This window comes from Penicillium canariense (genome assembly GCF_028826845.1).
Source record: "Penicillium canariense strain IBT 26290 chromosome Unknown utg000003l_segment0_segment0, whole genome shotgun sequence".
Lineage (NCBI taxonomy): Eukaryota > Fungi > Ascomycota > Eurotiomycetes > Eurotiales > Aspergillaceae > Penicillium > Penicillium canariense.
Window position 1 is genome coordinate 1,048,443 of NW_026622730.1, and position 18,609 is coordinate 1,067,051.

An 18,609-nucleotide genomic window follows, 5' to 3' on the forward strand; every position below is an offset into this window, starting at 1 on the left:
CCTTGCGTATCCCATCGTACGCAACTTAATGGACACAGTAATGGGTTGGCTGCTACCGTTATGTTCCTCGCCATGCCTTTCACTAACAATGTTGACAAAGCAAGCTATCCCCAATTCTGTCTCCCATCTGATCGTCCCTTCTTCAATGTAGCCTTTGATTCACCTTCTCAACACGGCCACTATGTCTACATGAGTTCTCATCCCGGGCATATCTAGTTATGCTAATTGCCACTTTGCCCTTCCTGCAACAATTGCCACTTGGACTAGTACCGGGCCTGGTGCGTGGCGCCTGTTATTTATGCAAGACAACGCGGAGATATTCCTTTGTTTCGCCACGTACGACGAGGGCTATTTCGGCTATCTTATGTGCAATCGCGATAGTATGGAGGATAGCTTTGGAGATTCAGGAACATCGTCCCTGTTATATAATGACAGCGTCTACTAAGGTTATAATGGGGGGGGGCACCCTTGTAAATACACGGCCAGCAAGGGTATGCACAGACCGCTTCCTCTATCCTGGCGTACACCGATGTAGTTAAATGAAGGTTTGATACATGCATGCCCCACGGGTTCTCCTTAATTGTATCAGACAAGCCTAAGCCTCTAAAGCAGAGTTCTTATTTGTCCAAGTTTCTGTCACAACACAGAGGTCCCCTGCGCCGAAGTCAAAACCAAATTCGGCCAGCCTACGAGATACGACGGTGCTACAGGCCTGACGCGGAGGAGTCCATCGTGTCACGTACGACGAGCTACTACGCTGGGCGAGGGCGGCAAGATCACAACTCAAGACAATTTGGTCGGAGATACAACACGTAAAGGCTAGAACAGGAGCAATCGAAAAAAAGGAACGCGACCTGTGCCAACTCCCCATGGTACACATCATTCCCCACCTACACCACTATCGCAGTAGCGCCAAGAGGGGGCCCCCAGGAACCCCAGCGCGGCATTGGAAGAAACAAGGGCGAAGAGCGAGATAGGAGAGGGGGCCGACTCGCAACTCGCGCAGGAAAGAGAAAGAAGATAGATAAAGGAAGGAAACCAAGTCGAATAGAGGAGAAGAAAAAAAGCGTCAGGGTTGAGAAGAACACAAAAACTGAAATTTCAAACGACCGACTCTATTCCACTAAAATCGAGAATTTCCATTTTCAGGCTATCCGCTTGATAATGCGAGTCCAACAACGCTTGCGATCCACCAGTGCCCCCATCCTGCCTTTTGATACACCAGGAAAGTACGAGCGAAGTCCATCAAAGCTTCGAGCAAAAAGAAGAAGCTTAGAAGCACTTGCGGTGAACGATCGAGGGACCGCTCTCGTCGTACTCCTGCTTCGAGATCCACATCTGCTGGAAGGTGGACAGCGAGGCGAGAATGGAACCACCGATCCAGACGGAGTACTTGCGCTCGGGGGGAGCAATGATCTTGACCTTCATGGAGGAAGGAGCAAGAGCAGTGATCTCCTTCTGCATACGGTCGGAGATACCGGGGTACATGGTGGTACCGCCAGACTAGATAGAGGAGAAAAAGTGTCAGGGCCGGTAATTGGTCATAGTCATAGGATTGGGAAACGAGGGGGAGGGGAGGTAAGGAGAAAACAAAGCAAATAGAACTTACCATGACAATGTTGCCGTACAGATCCTTACGGACATCGACATCGCACTTCATGATGGAGTTGAAAGTGGTGACGTGGATACCGCCAGACTCGAGACCCAGGACGTTAGGCGAGAACAGAGCCTCAGGGGCACGGAAGCGCTCGTTGCCAATGGTGATGACCTGTCCGTCAGGCAGCTCGTAGGACTTCTCGAGGCTGGAGCTCTGGGAAGCGGTCTGGATCTCCTGCTCAAAGTCGAGAGCGACGTAGCAGAGCTTCTCCTTGATATCACGGACGATTTCACGCTCGGCAGTGGTGGAGAAGGTGTAGCCGCGCTCAGCCAGGATCTTCATCAGGTAGTCCGTCAGGTCACGGCCAGCCATGTCGATACGGGAGATGGCGTGGGGGAGGGAGAAACCCTCGTAGATGGGGACAACGTGGGTAACACCATCACCGGAGTCGAGGACGATACCGGTGGTACGACCGGAGGCGTACAGGGACAGGACGGCCTGGATGGAGACGTAGAAAGCGGGGGCGTTGAAAGTCTCGAAGACAATCTGGGTCATCTTCTCACGGTTGGACTTGGGGTTGATGGGAGCCTCAGTCAAGAGGATGGGGTGCTCCTCGGGGGCCACACGGAGCTCATTGTAGAAAGTGTGGTGCCAGATCTTCTCCATATCATCCCAGTTGGTGACAACACCGTGCTCAATGGGGTAGCGGAGGGTAAGGATACCACGCTTGGACTGTGCCTCATCACCAACGTAGGAGTCCTTCTGACCCATACCAATCATGATACTAAGCCCATTGTTAGTCTCATTCTCATGTTCTTCTTGCTGCGAATCTGGCGGCGCTCTCGACTAGTTTGTAGAAAGAACTGGCAGAGAAAAAAAAAGGGGGGGGGGGGGGATGGAGGACGGGGGATATTTACCCATGGTGACGGGGACGACCGACAATGGAGGCTATTCAACTCGTCAGTTTTCTTTTTTTTTGTAAAGGTTTTTTTAAATTTCCGATCAGAGTAACAAGTGAGGCCCATTTTTAGGCCAAGTTCAAAGTCACCGAATGGCCGACGCAAGGGTTGGCGGGATGGCGTTGCCAGGAGGAGGGGTGCAATTCTCAGGATGCTTGTGGGGGTTTGAAACTTACGGAAGACAGCTCGAGGTGCGTCGTCACCGGCGAAACCGGCCTTGCACATACCCGAGCTACAGACACGGCATCAGTAAGAGAACTTTCCATCAAAGACGGGGGTTATAGTCTGCTCGAGATGGATCCTGGGAGCGGCCTGGGAAGCGATTGGGACTCAATGTGCCGTGGCGACCGATTAGGGGATGATAGAATCGGGACCGCGACCGGGTTGTTGAGGAAGCCAAACACCACCAGACCAGCTCCCGGGCGGCAGCATGGCATCACATACCCATTGTCAATGACGAGAGCAGCGACTTCCTCTGTAGGAGAGCAGATGGGTTAGCATGCGAAGTCCACGGTTGGAGGTTGGGTCGACCATCAGAGCACAGCTTCCCTCAACCCCCCCCCCCCAAGCTGTCGGGGGAGGGACGGCCGGGTCAGCCAAGGCGCTGAGGTGGCCACAACGGGACCAAACCAAGGGGGCGGGGGGAGGTGGGAAGGGGGAACACACCTTCCATTGTGACTGAGATGGATGTGGACTAAAGAAATGGGAAAAGGAGAGGATTGAGAAAAGGGAGGGGTGGGGGGAAGAAGAGTATAGCGGGAGGTCAGTTAGTGTAGGGGGGAAAGGGAGGAAGGAAGGAAGAGGACGGAAGAAGTGGAGAGGAGGGGGAGTGGTTTGTGATGGTTGGGCCCGTTCCAACTTGTGTGGTGTGTGCGCCTGGCCTCGACTAGCCACGCCCGTGATCGCCTCTATCAACGTCCCTATCTCTACGCCTGGAGAGCCTCTATTTAGACGGCCTATTCCAAGGCAGACACGATTTCTTCTTTGTCTTCCGCAATTGATGCCTTCCTGGACCGCCACCATCGCATTGCGCACACCGTGGGGCCGTTGGCATGAGGGACCAGCTGAGAGCCTCCAGACCATTTCTGGGGACGCATCATCCGCCAGTGACACGGCCAGTGCCTAATGGCACGAGCATTACTACGAATACAATGGCATTGGAGTTGTCCAGGGCCAGGCTGCGACATTCGCGGAGTCTCATGTGTGGCGGGGGATGGGCCGGAGGGGACCAGATACGCCGTACCGTTGGAAGGAGGTCACTTCTAAGTATAGAACCCCTCCTCCGCCGCCGTGCCGAGCACTGCCCGGCCCCCGTTGAGGTACTGGGCGGGTACCTCGCATCTCGACGGTAGCCCTCGCAGGGCCCTGTCCCGTATAGCATCCTCAGTCCAAGTTACAAGGGCGGCTTACTCGTCAGCGCTATAAATCTGGCGCCCAGTCGCTGTGCCCATCGGGCAGGGAGCCTGACGCAAGCGCTGGAGACCAGAAACATGGTTAGGGCCATCTGGTTACCGCCATTTGCCTCCATTTCATTTCCCGTCCAGCGGTGAGTGGCAAGTCACCTGATCCAGAGTCACGGGATCGTCACGGGAATCGAACCAGCTGGGTGCCGCACGAATCGTCTCGATTCAATTCGACGTCAGATTAGATAAGCATTTCGTGTGAGCTCCGATATATCTCAACCTGCGAACCAAGTCATAGCACCGCCAATTGTTCACTACCACTCCTGAGCACGGTTCCTGTGTTACAATCAACTCTATCAATCACTTCACCCCCCACCCCACCATGGACCCCCAAATGAACAAGCTCCTCAAATGGAGCGTCCAGAACTCACAGCAGCAAAGTGCCGACGGCACCTCCACTGCCCCTCCTAACGCCGCCGAGACCTCGCGCAACCTGACCCCGGAGATGATCAATGCCCTCCTCGGTGGTCCCTCCGATGCCGACCTGATGAAGGCTGCCATGGAGGTCCTGCACTCGGACGAGTCCGACCTCGAGAACAAGATGATTGCCTTCGACAACTTCGAACAGCTGATCGAAGGTATTGATAACGCCAATAATCTCGAGCCGCTGGGTCTCTGGACCCCATTGGTGCAACTGCTCACGCATGAGGATGCCGATATGCGCCGCATGGCGGCGTGGTGTATTGGTACGGCGGTGCAAAATAACGAGAAGGCGCAGGACAAGGTATGTGTTCACCCTCACCCGGGACTGGAACAGTCGCTCTTTTGGGATGCAACGAAACTAGACGCTAACATCACTTGTGCACAGCTGGTTGTTTTGAATGCTATTCCTACTCTCATCACCGTCGCCACGACCGACCCGAACCCCGCTACTCGCAAGAAGGCTATCTATGCGCTCTCGTCGGCCGTGCGCAACTACCAGCCCGCCATGAACGAGCTAGTGAAGAACCTTCCGGCGGGGTATCCTACCGATAAGACTGACGCCGGGGATATGGAGACTGTGGATGTGATCATGGACAAACTCCGTGACCACCCCGTCGACTCGGCATGAGCGTTGCCTCGTAGCAGCCTGATGTTTTCTCAGCACATCTCATCAGAGAGGCTGTATGGCCGCTTACGGGAAAGAGCTTGTTACCAAGCTGTCCGGGCTTGGCACTGGCCATTTGCTACGATGCCAGCGCACTGCACGACCGGCTCCAGCAACACGCCGCTGGATAACTGAGCAGTTCGTCGCACGACCAGGCTTGGCTTCAAGCAACCTCTCCCGAGATTCATCCATATTGAGTGCGACTTGTCACCCGGATGACTCCTCGCTCCCTTGATCGCATTGCATCGACACAAGCACCCTGGATCTAGGTAGAAAAGTGATTTTGGTTGGACATGTATATACCCCAGGCTCCATTTCCGATACCTATTCAACATGAGGCAGCCATGAAATTAGACCTCGAGCCAGCGAAAATAATCTAGGAACCTAGCCGCCCGCCCCAGTACGCGTACACTTCTGTAGATCTTTAGTTGGAGCTCGGCTCCAAGAATAACTTCGCTGCGCGAAAACACTAGTCACACGCCCCGCCTATGCGATGACGAGACTAATTCGTGCACTCAGGCATCATCCAAAGGCGGACCGATTTCCCATACCCCAAAAGAAGGGCCCGCGACGCAACCTCTGTTATCCTCAACACCGGCCCGATATTCTTCCGTGGACGGGGCGCCATCGTCATCGGCATCCGCATCCGCAGCTCACTCCCCAGCTCACCCATCAAACACAACCAGCACCACCATGGACGTCTCCAGCAACCGGCTCTTCCGGTTCACCAAGCCAGAATGGCTCAATAACTCTGCCGTCCGCAACGCAGGCGTCTACACCTCCGGCGCGCTGGTGCGTATCCCAACCCTACTCCGTGCCTCCATCCAACCATCTATCAATCCTACCCGCCCACCACGGACTCACTCGTCCATCGCAATTGACCCCGATCACGCTATCCTACCCTACCTGACCCTACTACCCTCACACAATGCTAACGGTTGCACCGTCAGTTTGCCGCCGGTTTCTTCTTCCTTGTCGACGTAGCTGCGTTCTCGCACAGCGCCCGCAACGGCTCGGACGTGCACATCAAATTCGTCGACTGGATCCCCGGCATCTGCTCCGCGCTGGGCATGCTGGTCATCAACTCGATTGAGAAGTCGCGGCTGCAGGCCGACAGCTTCAGTTATAGCGGGAGCGGGGTGGCGTGGAAGGCGCGGTTTGTGCTGTTTTTAGGCTTTGCGCTGCTGGCGGGCGGTCTTGCGGGGAGTGTGGTATGTTTCTCGTCATGTGGGGTGGCTTATTGATTTGTGGAGTTGGAGGTCGCTAATGTGGTGTGTTGCTTTGCAGACGGTCATGGTCCTCAAGTACCTCATGAAAGACTACCCGATACAAACGCTGTACTTCGGCATTGCAAATGTGGTGGCGAATGGCCTGGTAATGCTGAGGTACGTTCTTGATTGGGACACCGTCCCATTCATTTCTATTTCCATCTTTGTTGTCTTTTTTCCCCCTCTCAAGGGATACTTGCTAATGCGGCATAGCTCTGTCGTTCTCTGGGTCTCCCAGAACATCGAAGACGACTACACCTACAACCTCGCGCTGTGAAGTGGAGGCTCTGAACTGAACTTATCGGAACCGACCTGACCTGACCTGACCTGACCTGACCTGACCTGACTCGATATACCTACTTTGCGCCTGTGGCTTGGCTTTTGTATTTTATGCGCGGATCCGATGATTTTGGCTTGGGTGTTTGGCATTAGCATCACTGGATAAGGCTGGGGCTTAGCTTGGACGAAATGGAATTCATTTTGTTCGGATGTCTGGATCTATGGGCAATAGTAACGTCAGATGTCGCGGGCATTTATTACATGTTTCTCATCGGGAGCAAAGTAAATCACTGCTCTAGGTAGAATGCATACCCCTAGGTCGACGGATAAGCAATGTTGGAACCTAAATTATGCAATCAGATGATCCCGGTACAAGTACTGAGCGCCACGCATCAAGCAAAATCAAAGACAAATCCGAACCCATCAAGCAGAACCCACAAAACAAAGTCCCACAAAACGCCCCAACCCACGTAGATGCATCGCTTCGTAATCTCATAACATGGCATAGTATGGCATCGCCCCAGTCACAGGCTGGCAAGCAGGCTAATGATCTTCGCAGAAGAGCCGTAACAACTCATCAATGCAGGTCATAGCCTTCCCTTTCTCCAATAATACAGGTGTAGTCCCCCCACCAACCGCGTCCTTCAGATACCTGCGCAGCGCAAACGCAGCAGCCTTGTACGTCGCATGGTACATAGCCTTGAACTCATCGTCGTCCGCCGTCGCACCAGGACCAGGCGTTTCCGCACGGAGCGTCTCCAGCGCTGGCGTTGTGCTTCGCGTCTCTGGTTCTGGGTCGAGGCCAGGGCCGGTGGCATTCAGCTTGGCGGACGAGGAGGAGCGCGTGGTGGAGCGGTGGAAGCCGTAGAGCCGCATGCAGGTGAGAATTGTGCGAGTGACGAGGTTCTTATTTTCGGCGATGATGGCGTCCGCGCTTTTGGGCGGGGAGCTGGGTGGTGCGGCGGTATCTGGAGCTGAGATTGAGAGTAGGGATGAGGGCTGGGTGTGCTGGGAGGCGCGGCGGGAAGAGGGATCTTGGAAGGGATTTGGCGTTGTGGTGCGCTTTGGGGGGTCCGCGGTTGATATTGGGGTGCCGGGTCCGCGGGCGCCGAGTCTGCTGCTCGGTCGGTGCAGTCCGGCTCCGATGGATACAGAGCGGGATCTGCGTGCGGTAAGCCGGTCGAGTGTTGGTAGGCTTGGTTGGTCGTCTTCGGGCTCGCGCTTCACTCGTAGCGGTTGTAGATTCTGGGACGAAGAGAGTGGTCGCGAAGGGGCCATCAGTTGGGCGACGGCCTCCCCGCCTCGCTGCCGGACACGCCGGTGATGCTGTGCTGCTACTTCAAACAGCGTGGCTACTCGTTTGCGCTTTGGGCTGGGCGAGCTGATATCGGGGAGGAATTCGCCTTGGGTCGAGACATGCTCTTCGTCTGAGCTCTGTGGCGGAGACGGGAAGGCTTGGGCCTGGGTGAGGAGTGATGTTGAAAGTGGCGCCGCGTATATTCTGAGCTCATATGGCTTGCCCGGAGAGGTACTAGCCTGGCCGAGGATCTCAGACGGGGACGAGTGTGGCGGCGTCGGTGGACGGGTGCAGGACGTCGCGGTCGATATCACGCCGTATATCAGAAGGTCCGACGTTACCACACTAGCCTTCCTCGCCGGGATGCCGTCGATACTGACCAGCATCCCGACTGGGCATTGTAGTGATTGGTGGAGGTCCAATTCATCTTCGTTCAACCATATGGCGCCTGCCAACTTGCTCTGGAGCCATTGGGATGTCCCCGCGTCGATTGTGTGCAATTCGAGGTTAGGACCTGCTCGCGCGTGCAGTGGGATTAATGCTGGATTCACGAAGCTGCGGAGACCAAGTTTGGCTTCCTTGGATATGTCGCATTGCCAGTGGGAAGTTGGGTCGACCAAGCGAATCCCTGATATCATGGTTAGCCAGGCTTGTAATTGAGGGGCGCGCGTCGTTGGCTTTTACCTCCCAGCTGGCGGTCTGGATCCAAGGTAATGGACCCTGACCAGATATTCATTCTCACAGCCTATGGGCTAGAATGCTCCCCATAGTAATCTCTGTATGTTGCTTGAGGTGGCGCTCAATAGGTTGCGACTGATGCTCGGCAATTCCTTGTCGGGCGGGACGCGCCAGGACGCGCGACGTCACGTGAGACTATAGTCCAAAGCCACTTCCACCAAATACGTGAAAACGGACTTGATATCCCTAATTTACTACGTGGGGGAAGAACAGAAATCCATCAGAAAGTCTCTATATATACACTGCGTTAAAATACAGCTAGAGTATCAAAGCCAACGAGATGCGGAAGCCATCGAGCGGCAAATGAAATGGCGCTAGAAACCATACCCCCATTCAAAGTTTCGTGCCTGCGTGTAAAATCAAAGTAGTCGCCCAAAAGAAATGTCATCATGGAAGCAATTTGGATGTTCGGAGATCCCCTTAGTCCAACAAGAGCAAGGAAGGACCCGCACCAAATCATTCATCGGCGATCAGAACTCTTCCTGTTCCTGGAAAAACATCGAGAAGCTGATGATGGTGCCATAAATCAACAGACCGCCAAGGATAGACATGATCATGGCTGGAATCTCGATCGCTCCGCTGTGTGCCAGGATGGCGGGGAGTGCTGAGAGAGAGCGGGGTGTCAGCAGATCAGATAAAAACATAACTTAGGCTCAGTCTTGAGAAAATATAGAACACATAGCCACCAATGGTTTGCTCTATTGGTTATTTAAGTGCTCCGAAGGATGGCTGCAGTGCTACATTGTCCACTGAAGCATGGCGATGACAGGACAGGCAACTCACCGATACCAGTCAAGACCAGGAACCCTGTCATGAACCGCCCAAAGTCCATAGCTGAGTTGCTCGAGCTGTCCATGAAATCATCTGGGTTCGCGCATCGCCCGCAGATCCAATTGGGGAGCGGCGCAACGATATAGATAGCAACGACCAACAGGGGCCAGTATTTGTGCCAGAGGGCGGAGGAAAGAATAACGAGTAAGAAACCGATCGCAAGCACCTGTTCCACATCAGCAAATGTTTCCAGCCAAGCGACACAAGCTAGCAGGCCTGGTCTTGCGTACAAACGAGAGCGCGATGATGGTCTTGAGTCCAGCCGCCATGATTGTGGAGTCGCCGAAGCTGCGCGGTTCGACGAAGTAGGAGGGGTTCAGTTGGAAAGTAGCAGCGTGCAGTCCGGGCGAAAGAATTAGAGGCAGTTCACAGATGACAGCCCCATTGGCAGAGATCGGAGAGAGGAGTGAGCTTCGGAGGTGGACGAGGAATGAGTGACGTTGGCGCCTGAAGTCACTGGGTGTCGTTGCCTCAGGCCTCAAGAGCTCATGCTTCACACCGCGTCACCTTAACTGCCTGGTCCAGCTTCCCCATCTCTGCCCCAGTCTCCCTCCGCGGTTTCTATTGCGATTTTTCTTTTCTCTGTGTGATTGACGGAATTCAAACCTCCATCTATATTCTCCCCGTCATTCGTCCCTTTCCGCCGCCATGTTCAGAAACAACTACGACAACGATGCTGTCACCTTGTAAGACCTACCCCGGCCGATCCGCGAGAAACAGCGAGATACTGACTCGAGACACCAACAGCTCCCCGCAGGGGCGGATATTCCAAGTCGAGTATGCACAGGAGGCCGTGAAGCAAGGATCTGTGGTGGTGGGATTGGTGAACAAGACACATGCCGTCCTGGTCGGACTCAAGGTTCGCTCTCCACCTCGCACCAACCATGGCAAATCAGACCCCAGACCAGAAGAGCTAACCCACGCTTGCCAATAGCGTAATGCCGAAGAACTCTCCTCCTATCAGAAGAAGATTATCGAGATCGATTCGCACATGGCGATTGCCATCGCCGGCCTGGCATCAGACGCCCGCGTCCTCTCCAACTTCATGAAGCAGCAATCGCTTGGTTCGAAGATGACCTACGGCCGACCAATCCCGCTGGACCGCATCGTTACGCAGATCGGTGACCGCGCGCAAACCAACACCCAGCACTACGGAAAGCGGCCGTACGGCGTGGGCCTGCTTGTGGCCGGCGTTGACGAGGCTGGCCCGCACCTGTTCGAGTTCCAGCCCTCGGGTCTGATCCACGAGATGGTGGCTTGTGCCATCGGTGCCCGCTCCCAGATGGCACGCACATACCTCGAGCGCAATCTTGATAAGTTCGCGGACTGCAGCCGCGACCAGCTGATCCAGCACGGCCTGCGGGCACTTAAGGAGACGCTCTCGCAGGATAAGGAGCTTACGGTGGACAATACTTCTGTTGGCGTGGTTGGACTGGCTTCCGAGGGTTCGAAGGGTCGCATCGAGAGCTTCAAGCTGTATGAGGGTCAGGAGACTGTGCCGCTGCTCGAGGCGCTGGAGCGATCTGAAGCGTCTGGTACTGTGGAGGACGAGTCGATGGAGGTTGATTCATAATTTCCCTGGTTCTTAATGACTGCGCATAGACATGAAAATCCTTGCTTATGCTGTGCCCTTTCCTTTTTTGATTCAAGCTACAGGGGGCTCCTTTTCTTCAAGTCCGTGGATTTCTATGATCTACTGATTTATCTGGATATCTTTAAACCAATACCCGCTGGAACATCAGCAAACAAGACCCAAGCGGGCCGTACCCCTGCCCCAAATTATAGATCCGTCTATGCGGATGATTATTCCTCGCCCCAGTTCAGCTGCATTCGGTCACAGCTGCACTGATACTCCAACAATTTAGGATAAACCTCCTCAACAGTATGAGCCTCCGCCAGAATCGACCCATTCTCACCACTGATGTATCCTTGCTCCACGGCGTTGCGCACCCAAGCCAGCAAGCCATTCCAGTATCCATTGATGTTCAGCAATACCACCCCAACGCGATGAATGCCCAGTTGATTCCAGGTCGTCATCTCCATAACCTCCTCGATGGTACCGAACCCACCAGCCAGAGAGACAAACCCAGATCCGGGTCCGCCCTCCAGCACCATTGTAGCCATCAGTCGCTTGCGAGTATGCATGTCCTGCACGATAGTCGTCACACCGTATTCTGACTCGGGGATCTCTTCTTGGTCCTCAGCCTCCGAGACCACTCGCTCCGCTCCCTTGCCGCCATTCATTTCGGTGGCGGCCCCGTTTTCGCCGACTCCTTTGGCCGACACCTTGACCAGAGCCCGCGGGATCACGCCGTGGACAGCCTTGGGCCCAGATAGAGAGACTAGTGTTCTGGCGATCTCGCCCATGAGCCCTGTGGTGCCGCCGCCATATACGAGCTGGACATTGTTCTTGTGTAATTCATAGGCCAGGGCCCGGGCCGCCTCGAGGTGTGCTGGGTCCTTGCCTGCTGATGAACCGCAGCTGTTACTCCCGCGCGGGAGAATCAGTTAGCTTGGGCCCTCATACTTTTCGGTTCTAGGCAGTGGGGGAGTAAAGGATCGAGCTTCGGTGCATAGATGAGGGGGCCAGGGAAGGGTGACTCACAAGACACAAACGACTGCCGGTTTGTCTTGCGTCATGGCAGATGGTAATTTGGAGGGAAGCTGTGATAGCTGGTTCTGTATATAGGCGGAAAGAGTATGGAAGAGAAAGTTGAAGAGGCAGAGAGCAATTCTATGTGGCAAGAGAGGACTTGCTGGTGCAACCTTGGAAATGCGGGCCCACCGCGATAAGATAAAAGGACGAGACGATGACCACGTAGGCCACCGCCAACCCGTGGTTGGTTACACGGCGCTCCTTGTTTGCTAGTTTTGATGCAGCTGGAGGCGATCATTGGCGGGTCGCTTGCCACCCGCCTGGGGCCGGCAGCTGGCCCAGCTCGTCCTTTCATCTACACAGATCTATGGAGTATCCGTAACTCCATTGCGGGGGATTCAAGAGCGTCACATGGTAGGTCGGGAATGACTCATCCAGTCCAGACTAAGTCTATAGCTGCAATCTAATGAATAGTAGCTCGTATTCCGGGATCCTATTGTTTTACTACTACCCAGATGCGAAATCAATAGTGTGCTTGTGCTACGTCTTCGCGCAGCAAGGGTATCATGTTTGTAAATCAGCTAGCTATCCGGTTCTTCTTCCTTTTTCCCTTGTTCTCGCCTGAGCTGGGAGGGGAATTGCTTTTTTCCGACGCTTTCCCGGGTGTATCGATTCGGACCTGTGGCGTGGTTGATCGTCCTCGTAGCCCCGCTGGTGTGTTCACTGTCGTGCTCGGAGCCGCCTTCAGAGCAGCTTTGGCTGCTGTACCAGCTGCACGATCGTTCTCGCCGGCTCGAGATAATATGAAAGAGCCGGGCTCCCCGACCAGAGGGTTCTCGTCCATGAACTCATCGCCATACTGGGTGAAGAGGTTAAATGCTTCACCCAGGTTCCGCGTATCCTGATAGCTAGAGCTAGTTGTCGAAATGCCGAGGCCGGCCTTGCCTGCGGATTGTGGTTCGGCACCGGAAGATTGGGTGGCATCGGGCATCGGGGTATTCTCTTTGCTCGGCTGGGACGCTTGCTGGCCAGGTTCGGCGGTGCGCGCTGTGGGTGGCAGATATGTGTGGCCGTAGGATGGCGTAAATGTGGGCAGCGTGGACGCGGATTTCATAAGACGCGAAAGAGATGTGACGGCAGACAGCTAGAAGGAGGAGACATGTCAGCGTTCAGCGTTCAGCGTTCAGACGACATGCGAGAAACAAGGGCACAGCGTACAATTCGGTTTCCCACCACGCTGGCCACTGACGGCGCCATGTAGATAGTTTCACCGACCACAAAGTAGGTCGATATTACCGTCACCTCATCCTCCATCCCAGTCCGCTTCCGCCGATTCTGCTTGCGAATCACCCAGATGTTGGAGGGCTCTTTTAGAAGGCGATTCCCGTCAGTCTGCGCCGCTTCAAGGGGGTCGAATGCGACGACGAATTCCAAGCCTTGCATTGTCTTCAGTCGTGCTTCGAATTTTGCGCGCGTCTCGACAAAGTCGCGGAAGGCCTCGTTGTAGCTAGCTTGGATGGCGAGCGAGGCATTGTTCGAGGTTGGGTCAAAGAACGGGGATTCGGCGAAATAAAACAGAACTGTTGACCAGATAGAAATGAAATGAGTGAGTCAGCCGTGTGTTAGGAGCAGCAAACGCACTGTTATTGGAGTGCAGGAAACCCCCCATCATCTTGACGTGCGGGGGAGACGTCCAGAGGATCTCCTCCATCGCGGCCTCTTGGGTCGCCATAGTGGCGCGAGCGAATGCAAGCTATCACCTTGTTATTCGGCTTGAGACCAGCTCCAGTCTTCTTCTCTGGGATCTTAATTAGGTGAAGTGAGGGATTGGGGGAGCAGAGGTTCAGAGGGCGTCGAGACTATGAGCGGAGGAAAAAGCGTGTTTTGCTTGTTTGCACCGCGATATATGTATCGGAGCTGGGACGGTTGAGCTTATTTCCATCCCCAAATTTCCTTCCATGATCCACCAAGATTTTAAAGGTTTCAACGTTCGACTGGAGCAGGCAGAAAATGAAACACTTTATATGACAGTTTATAATTATTTTATTTTCTCGATTCCGACTAGTTGATATATGTATACGATCAAGCGCGAAAGGGAAGCCCGCGCAAGCTATCATCTACTTACAGGCGAGCAGTGTATCTCAGGGAGAAAGAGATGTCATAAATAAGGCCCGGCTGCTCATGTTTCCCAGGTAAACAGTGTATCACTTATGATATGCAAAACCTTACAGTACACCTGAACATTCCATTTGCCCACTTCCTTGTTGAGCGGCAAAGCTCAGGAAAGTCCGACGAGTCGCCCTATAGGGACTGCCCCACTAGGCCCCTCGAAAACAAATGGGATCACCATGAAGAATGAAACCGACCGTAGGCGTATCATTGACAGAGTTGGGGGGCTCTAAAGAGGGAAGATCAAGACCTGCCTTCCTGATCCGGATCCAGTCGATCCCTTGGAATAGGTGGTAATGGGGATTGCCTGTCGACTCTAGATCAGGAGCAGCGGGAAAATTAGAAGCCCAATCGCATGCAAACAGGCACGCCTGGCGACCGCAATTCTGGCCCACAGCCTAAGTGTATCCACGGCTGGCGTTGCAGAGTCTGGTCCATTACGGCCAGCAGCATCTTCATTGAGAGTTATCTTCGTTGTATGATCGACTCCTAGAGAATGCCAGGTAATAAGAGCCTTGGCATTGTCGGACAAAAAGTTCCGCGGTATAAAAGTTGAGAAATGGGCACAATGCCCATCCGATGTATCGTGCGCTTCATCAGATACAAGAGCATCAAGTAGAGGTAGTGGCTGCGGTCGATCTCTGGATTCTATAGAGCCCAGCAGCCCGTGGCGCATTTTGAGAATATAAAGCCAAATATAGGACAAAGGGACTCGGAGACTAATCCGCTCAGCCCTTTTGGGGAATCGTTCAGATCGAACGAGACAGAACTAACCCTGGTAAAACGCATCGTCGATTCCTAAGAGCGACTTTCACTGGCGAGATGAATGTATTATGAATAGGTCATCAGAGTCAAGAAGGGGCAATTGGAGCTTCTCTGGTTCAATGACAGGGGCAATGCCTTGGATATGAAAAGAAAAAAAGTCGGTTAAACTCAGAAATGATATGAGACTAACGTGAAATTGTTAGGAGTGAAATCAAAGTGTCAAGTGACTGTCATTACCTACCGCTGGGTCAATTGGGCGCGCGTTCAAGCCTTCTATTCAAGATTGTCATCACCAACAGCTTGTATGACAGTGAAATTGTAAGGGTAGGAGTCAAAGAGACCACGTTCTCGAGCCAGCTTCGGATTTAGCCAGATCGGAAAAGGTCCGGACAAGCTCAGAGATATTCCCTTGCTCAATGTCGATTGAACTGGATTTATAATTGGGATGAGAGCCAACTGAATGGGGATTGCGAGAAGTATCAACAACTATATGGCCCCTTCGAAGAAGCTCAACACAAAAAGACGAGCCTCCAAATCCGGCAGGGCCGATGACGCCGACCCCCTGAGCTGCTTCAAATCAGCCATGCTTTTGCTTCTCCCTGGGTGCAAATGTCCTCAAGCAAGAGCCAGATGCATAAGGGTTTAATGATACGGCAAACATATTGAAAAATTTGTAAGACGGCTGGGGAGAGTAGATGTGGGGGATCTACATGAAAATGTGGGGTGATTAACCCCACCAGATATTTCTATGGGTACTTTAAGATTATGGCTATGTGATCAAACAAGAAGAAAGGGGAAAACATGAGTCAGTTGGGACGCTAGCTGGGCACGAACAGCTACAAAAGAGAACAGGGCTTGGTTCATCTTCTTGATCACAGGACAGGGGGTTCTTATACGCTCACAATGGATCTTTACATATTCAATCCTCGGGCAACAGTAGCAGATCCAAACACACCTTATGCTTCAAGTAAGCATGCATAGGAGAAGCGTCTCAGACTCGAGATTGGCATAGTCGACTTATGACGATGGCTCAACCTTAACCTCCACAGACGCTTTGGCTTCCTCCTCGGTAGGCTTCCGAGCCCAGACACGGCGACTAGATTCAATGAGTAAGTAAAATCTGCCACGGCGCTTATAAAGGATAACTCACGCATATTCATAGGCATGGGTGCGAGGATTTTTCAACTCAGCCCGAACCTTGGCAAGATAGACACTGACTTCGTCTTTAGACCACGGAGATGGCGCTCCATGCTTAGTGAGAAGCCACATAGCCCAGCCCTCAAGAGCAGCTGTCCAATGGAGGTATTGAAGCTGTCCAGCCTCTTTGAGAATCTTGTCTTTTGGCCACGGGCCCAAAGGGATCTTGTAGAGCTTTTCTTTCGTATCCACAAAGCCGGCCTTCTTCATTGCACCTAGCATTGTTTCTTGCGTCAACAGGGAGCGGCCTGCTCTTTCAGAGCAGCCAATGAAGTTATCTCCCCATCCAGCCAAATAGCCTCCTTCCTCCAGGGTATTGTCATCGCTGTACACTCGAACGTCCAATTCAATCTGTTCAATCCAGCCACCTGGCTCGAGAGCACTGGATAGTGAAATAGTGTGAGATCTAATGATTCCAAGAATAAATACCAGGGAACAGGGAAAGGGGCTCACTCGTAACACTGCTTGTACACTTGGTCCCATCCCTCAGGTGTGAATGCTCCCAGCATCAGACGAAGGTGGATGAAATCAAACGGCTCTCTCCAAGTCCAAGGGCGTAGAATATCATCTACTTCAAACACGCAGTTGGGCGGCGTCCAAGTCACAGGAGGAGGGAAGATATCCACGCCACGAACAGTCGCTATAACTGGTAAGCGCCAAGAATGCGAGAGAGAGGTGCGTGTACCTACCAGAAGGATACATATCCGCAGCATCGCTAGCTAAGATGTTAGTTACATTAATTGCAAGGAAATGTAGGGGGGCGCTTACATGGCCCAGTTTCCTTTACCAGTCCCAATATCAAGAATGTGCTGAAACGTCCACTTAATACGGTCATCAATCATGCAAACTCAAGACCACACTCACCTTCGGATTTTTGCCGATGGGAGCATGATGGAGAGCGTTTGGCTGGTGATAGTCCAAAACAAGGAAGACCATGTGGCTGAATAGTGTTAATTAGCGTTCGGCAAGACCAGGCGAAGACAGTGAGTAGTACATACCCAATTTCAAAAGCCTCGAATTGCTGCTCATCGGACGGACTCCTGTAGGATACGATTAAGGTCGAATCCGTCGCATTGGTGCATCTTGAACAAACCAATAGTCATCATCCTTCAGCGCCTGGTATCTGCTTTTCATATTAGTTACGACGCTCTTGCATTACTGCGCCAGTTGTTTGCTTAACCTTCTGCCATTTTCCAACCGACCCTTCGCGATCGACGAGGAGATAGACGTAGTCTCTCTTGTGAATGACATAGTTAGAGCGCGGCCAATGAAATCATTACCGGTGATACGCACGATTGGAAGTCGTCAGGGCCATAGTCGTCATCCAGGCCATAGAAATCGGGATCCTGGCAACTCAGGTCAGATAGGAGTATACTGATTGGAAGTTGCAATTACTGAACCTACAGCAGCGATTTCGTCAGACATTTTGGGGGAGGGGAAAATTGGATTCGGGACAGGAACGAGAGCTCGGGCTAGACAGCGTGGCGAGGGCGGACCTGGAATTAAAAGGGATGGGATCGTGAGCAAGTGGGGGCAACGGCTGCGGGTCCATCCCGGGCTCCGCTGACACGCCGGGCCAGCGGGCGTTTGGTTAGAAAGCTAACTGTAAAAGTACCTAGGGGGCGACGCGAAGGAACATCACTAGCTGTCTCGTGAAAAGGAGAGAAGGAGGGAGCCAATCCTTTTGTCTCCACATGGCGTGCAGGGTGAAGATTCCGGCATCCCTGGCGAATCCTGGGCCTTGTCACGATCTTATGCAGCCACCATACTATGAACGCCGATAACTAGCCATTTTGAAACGGACCACGTGTATGTAGACGATCATATCTCGAATCGATGAAGCTTATGCTCGCACTTGCTCGTAACCACTCGGTCTTCACTAGTTGCATTATCTAGCAAAGTGTGCCGTTGAAAGTCCCACGGGCCTGAGAGAGAAGAGCAAAAGGGCCTCGGAGGTGAGGAACACATACTACAGAGTTCTAATCGGAATAATTTGTCAACACGAACCGTTTATTACATCTGGTGCAGACCGACGGTCGTGGGGTGGGGGGACAAGGGACGACTTGAGCGGCAGCGTGGCGCTCCAACAGGAGCCGTTCCTGGCGACCCACTTACCCCCTCACCGTCCGTTCTGAGGAGGAGGTGCTGATAAGTCTGAGAATCAGAGTAGCCCAAAAATTGTGACCTACGTGAGCCACCTGTCGAGGACCGGTTTGATCCAATAGATTTTGGTTAGACACGCCCGTGGGAATAGAAGGAGGCGTCTACTTTCATATACAGAATTATCGCATAGTTCATAATCAAGTTGAACGGACTAGATATTGCAACTAAAATACGTAGCGAATCAGTCCTTCTTCAGTCCG

The 18,609-nt window shown here is 53.2% G+C and overlaps 9 protein-coding genes across 9 annotated transcripts; 3 read left to right on the top strand and 6 right to left on the bottom strand.

Moving 5' to 3' along the window:
- Positions 1-1,272: 1,272 nt before the first annotated feature.
- Positions 1,273-3,229, bottom strand: act1 (actin ACT1; the record flags this gene model as incomplete). Its single annotated transcript, XM_056687353.1, has 6 exons — positions 1,273-1,503; positions 1,610-2,381; positions 2,515-2,545; positions 2,733-2,788; positions 3,001-3,031; positions 3,223-3,229. 6 exons carry the CDS (start codon positions 3,227-3,229, stop codon positions 1,273-1,275), a joined length of 1,128 nt encoding a protein of 375 aa, XP_056542908.1.
- Positions 3,230-4,341: 1,112 nt separating this feature from the next.
- Positions 4,342-5,070, top strand: fes1 (Hsp70 nucleotide exchange factor FES1; the record flags this gene model as incomplete). Its single annotated transcript, XM_056687354.1, has 1 exon — positions 4,342-5,070. One exon carries the CDS (start codon positions 4,342-4,344, stop codon positions 5,068-5,070), a length of 729 nt encoding a protein of 242 aa, XP_056542909.1.
- A 729-nt stretch (positions 5,071-5,799) lies between these two features.
- On the top strand, positions 5,800-6,651 carry N7482_005230 (UPF0220 family protein; the record flags this gene model as incomplete). Its single annotated transcript, XM_056687355.1, has 4 exons — positions 5,800-5,898; positions 6,057-6,317; positions 6,394-6,491; positions 6,588-6,651. The coding sequence occupies 4 exons, from the start codon at positions 5,800-5,802 to the stop codon at positions 6,649-6,651; spliced, it is 522 nt and encodes a 173-aa protein (XP_056542910.1).
- Positions 6,652-7,196: 545 nt separating this feature from the next.
- On the bottom strand, positions 7,197-8,686 carry N7482_005231 (uncharacterized protein; the record flags this gene model as incomplete). The annotated part of the gene is made up of 2 exons (XM_056687356.1): positions 7,197-8,578; positions 8,635-8,686. 2 exons carry the CDS (start codon positions 8,684-8,686, stop codon positions 7,197-7,199), a joined length of 1,434 nt encoding a protein of 477 aa, XP_056542911.1.
- Positions 8,687-9,158: 472 nt separating this feature from the next.
- N7482_005232 (Vps55 family protein) lies at positions 9,159-10,010 on the bottom strand (the record flags this gene model as incomplete). Its single annotated transcript, XM_056687357.1, has 3 exons — positions 9,159-9,292; positions 9,472-9,685; positions 9,750-10,010. Coding segments are annotated over 3 exons (609 nt in total), but the record flags the coding sequence as incomplete, so codon positions are not given.
- Positions 10,011-10,167: 157 nt separating this feature from the next.
- On the top strand, positions 10,168-11,092 carry pre5 (proteasome core particle subunit alpha 6; the record flags this gene model as incomplete). Its single annotated transcript, XM_056687358.1, has 3 exons — positions 10,168-10,205; positions 10,267-10,378; positions 10,454-11,092. The coding sequence occupies 3 exons, from the start codon at positions 10,168-10,170 to the stop codon at positions 11,090-11,092; spliced, it is 789 nt and encodes a 262-aa protein (XP_056542913.1).
- Positions 11,093-11,322: 230 nt separating this feature from the next.
- N7482_005234 (LOG family protein) lies at positions 11,323-12,159 on the bottom strand (the record flags this gene model as incomplete). Its single annotated transcript, XM_056687359.1, has 2 exons — positions 11,323-12,001; positions 12,125-12,159. 2 exons carry the CDS (start codon positions 12,157-12,159, stop codon positions 11,323-11,325), a joined length of 714 nt encoding a protein of 237 aa, XP_056542914.1.
- Positions 12,160-12,692: 533 nt separating this feature from the next.
- Positions 12,693-13,847, bottom strand: med6 (mediator complex subunit MED6; the record flags this gene model as incomplete). Its single annotated transcript, XM_056687360.1, has 3 exons — positions 12,693-13,259; positions 13,334-13,695; positions 13,757-13,847. 3 exons carry the CDS (start codon positions 13,845-13,847, stop codon positions 12,693-12,695), a joined length of 1,020 nt encoding a protein of 339 aa, XP_056542915.1.
- Positions 13,848-16,066: 2,219 nt separating this feature from the next.
- Positions 16,067-17,671, bottom strand: N7482_005236 (class I SAM-dependent methyltransferase; the record flags this gene model as incomplete). The annotated part of the gene is made up of 11 exons (XM_056687361.1): positions 16,067-16,145; positions 16,200-16,628; positions 16,700-16,886; positions 16,936-16,961; positions 17,015-17,067; positions 17,111-17,186; positions 17,245-17,286; positions 17,340-17,369; positions 17,427-17,483; positions 17,540-17,592; positions 17,651-17,671. 11 exons carry the CDS (start codon positions 17,669-17,671, stop codon positions 16,067-16,069), a joined length of 1,053 nt encoding a protein of 350 aa, XP_056542916.1.
- Between the last annotated feature and the right edge of the window lie 938 nt (positions 17,672-18,609).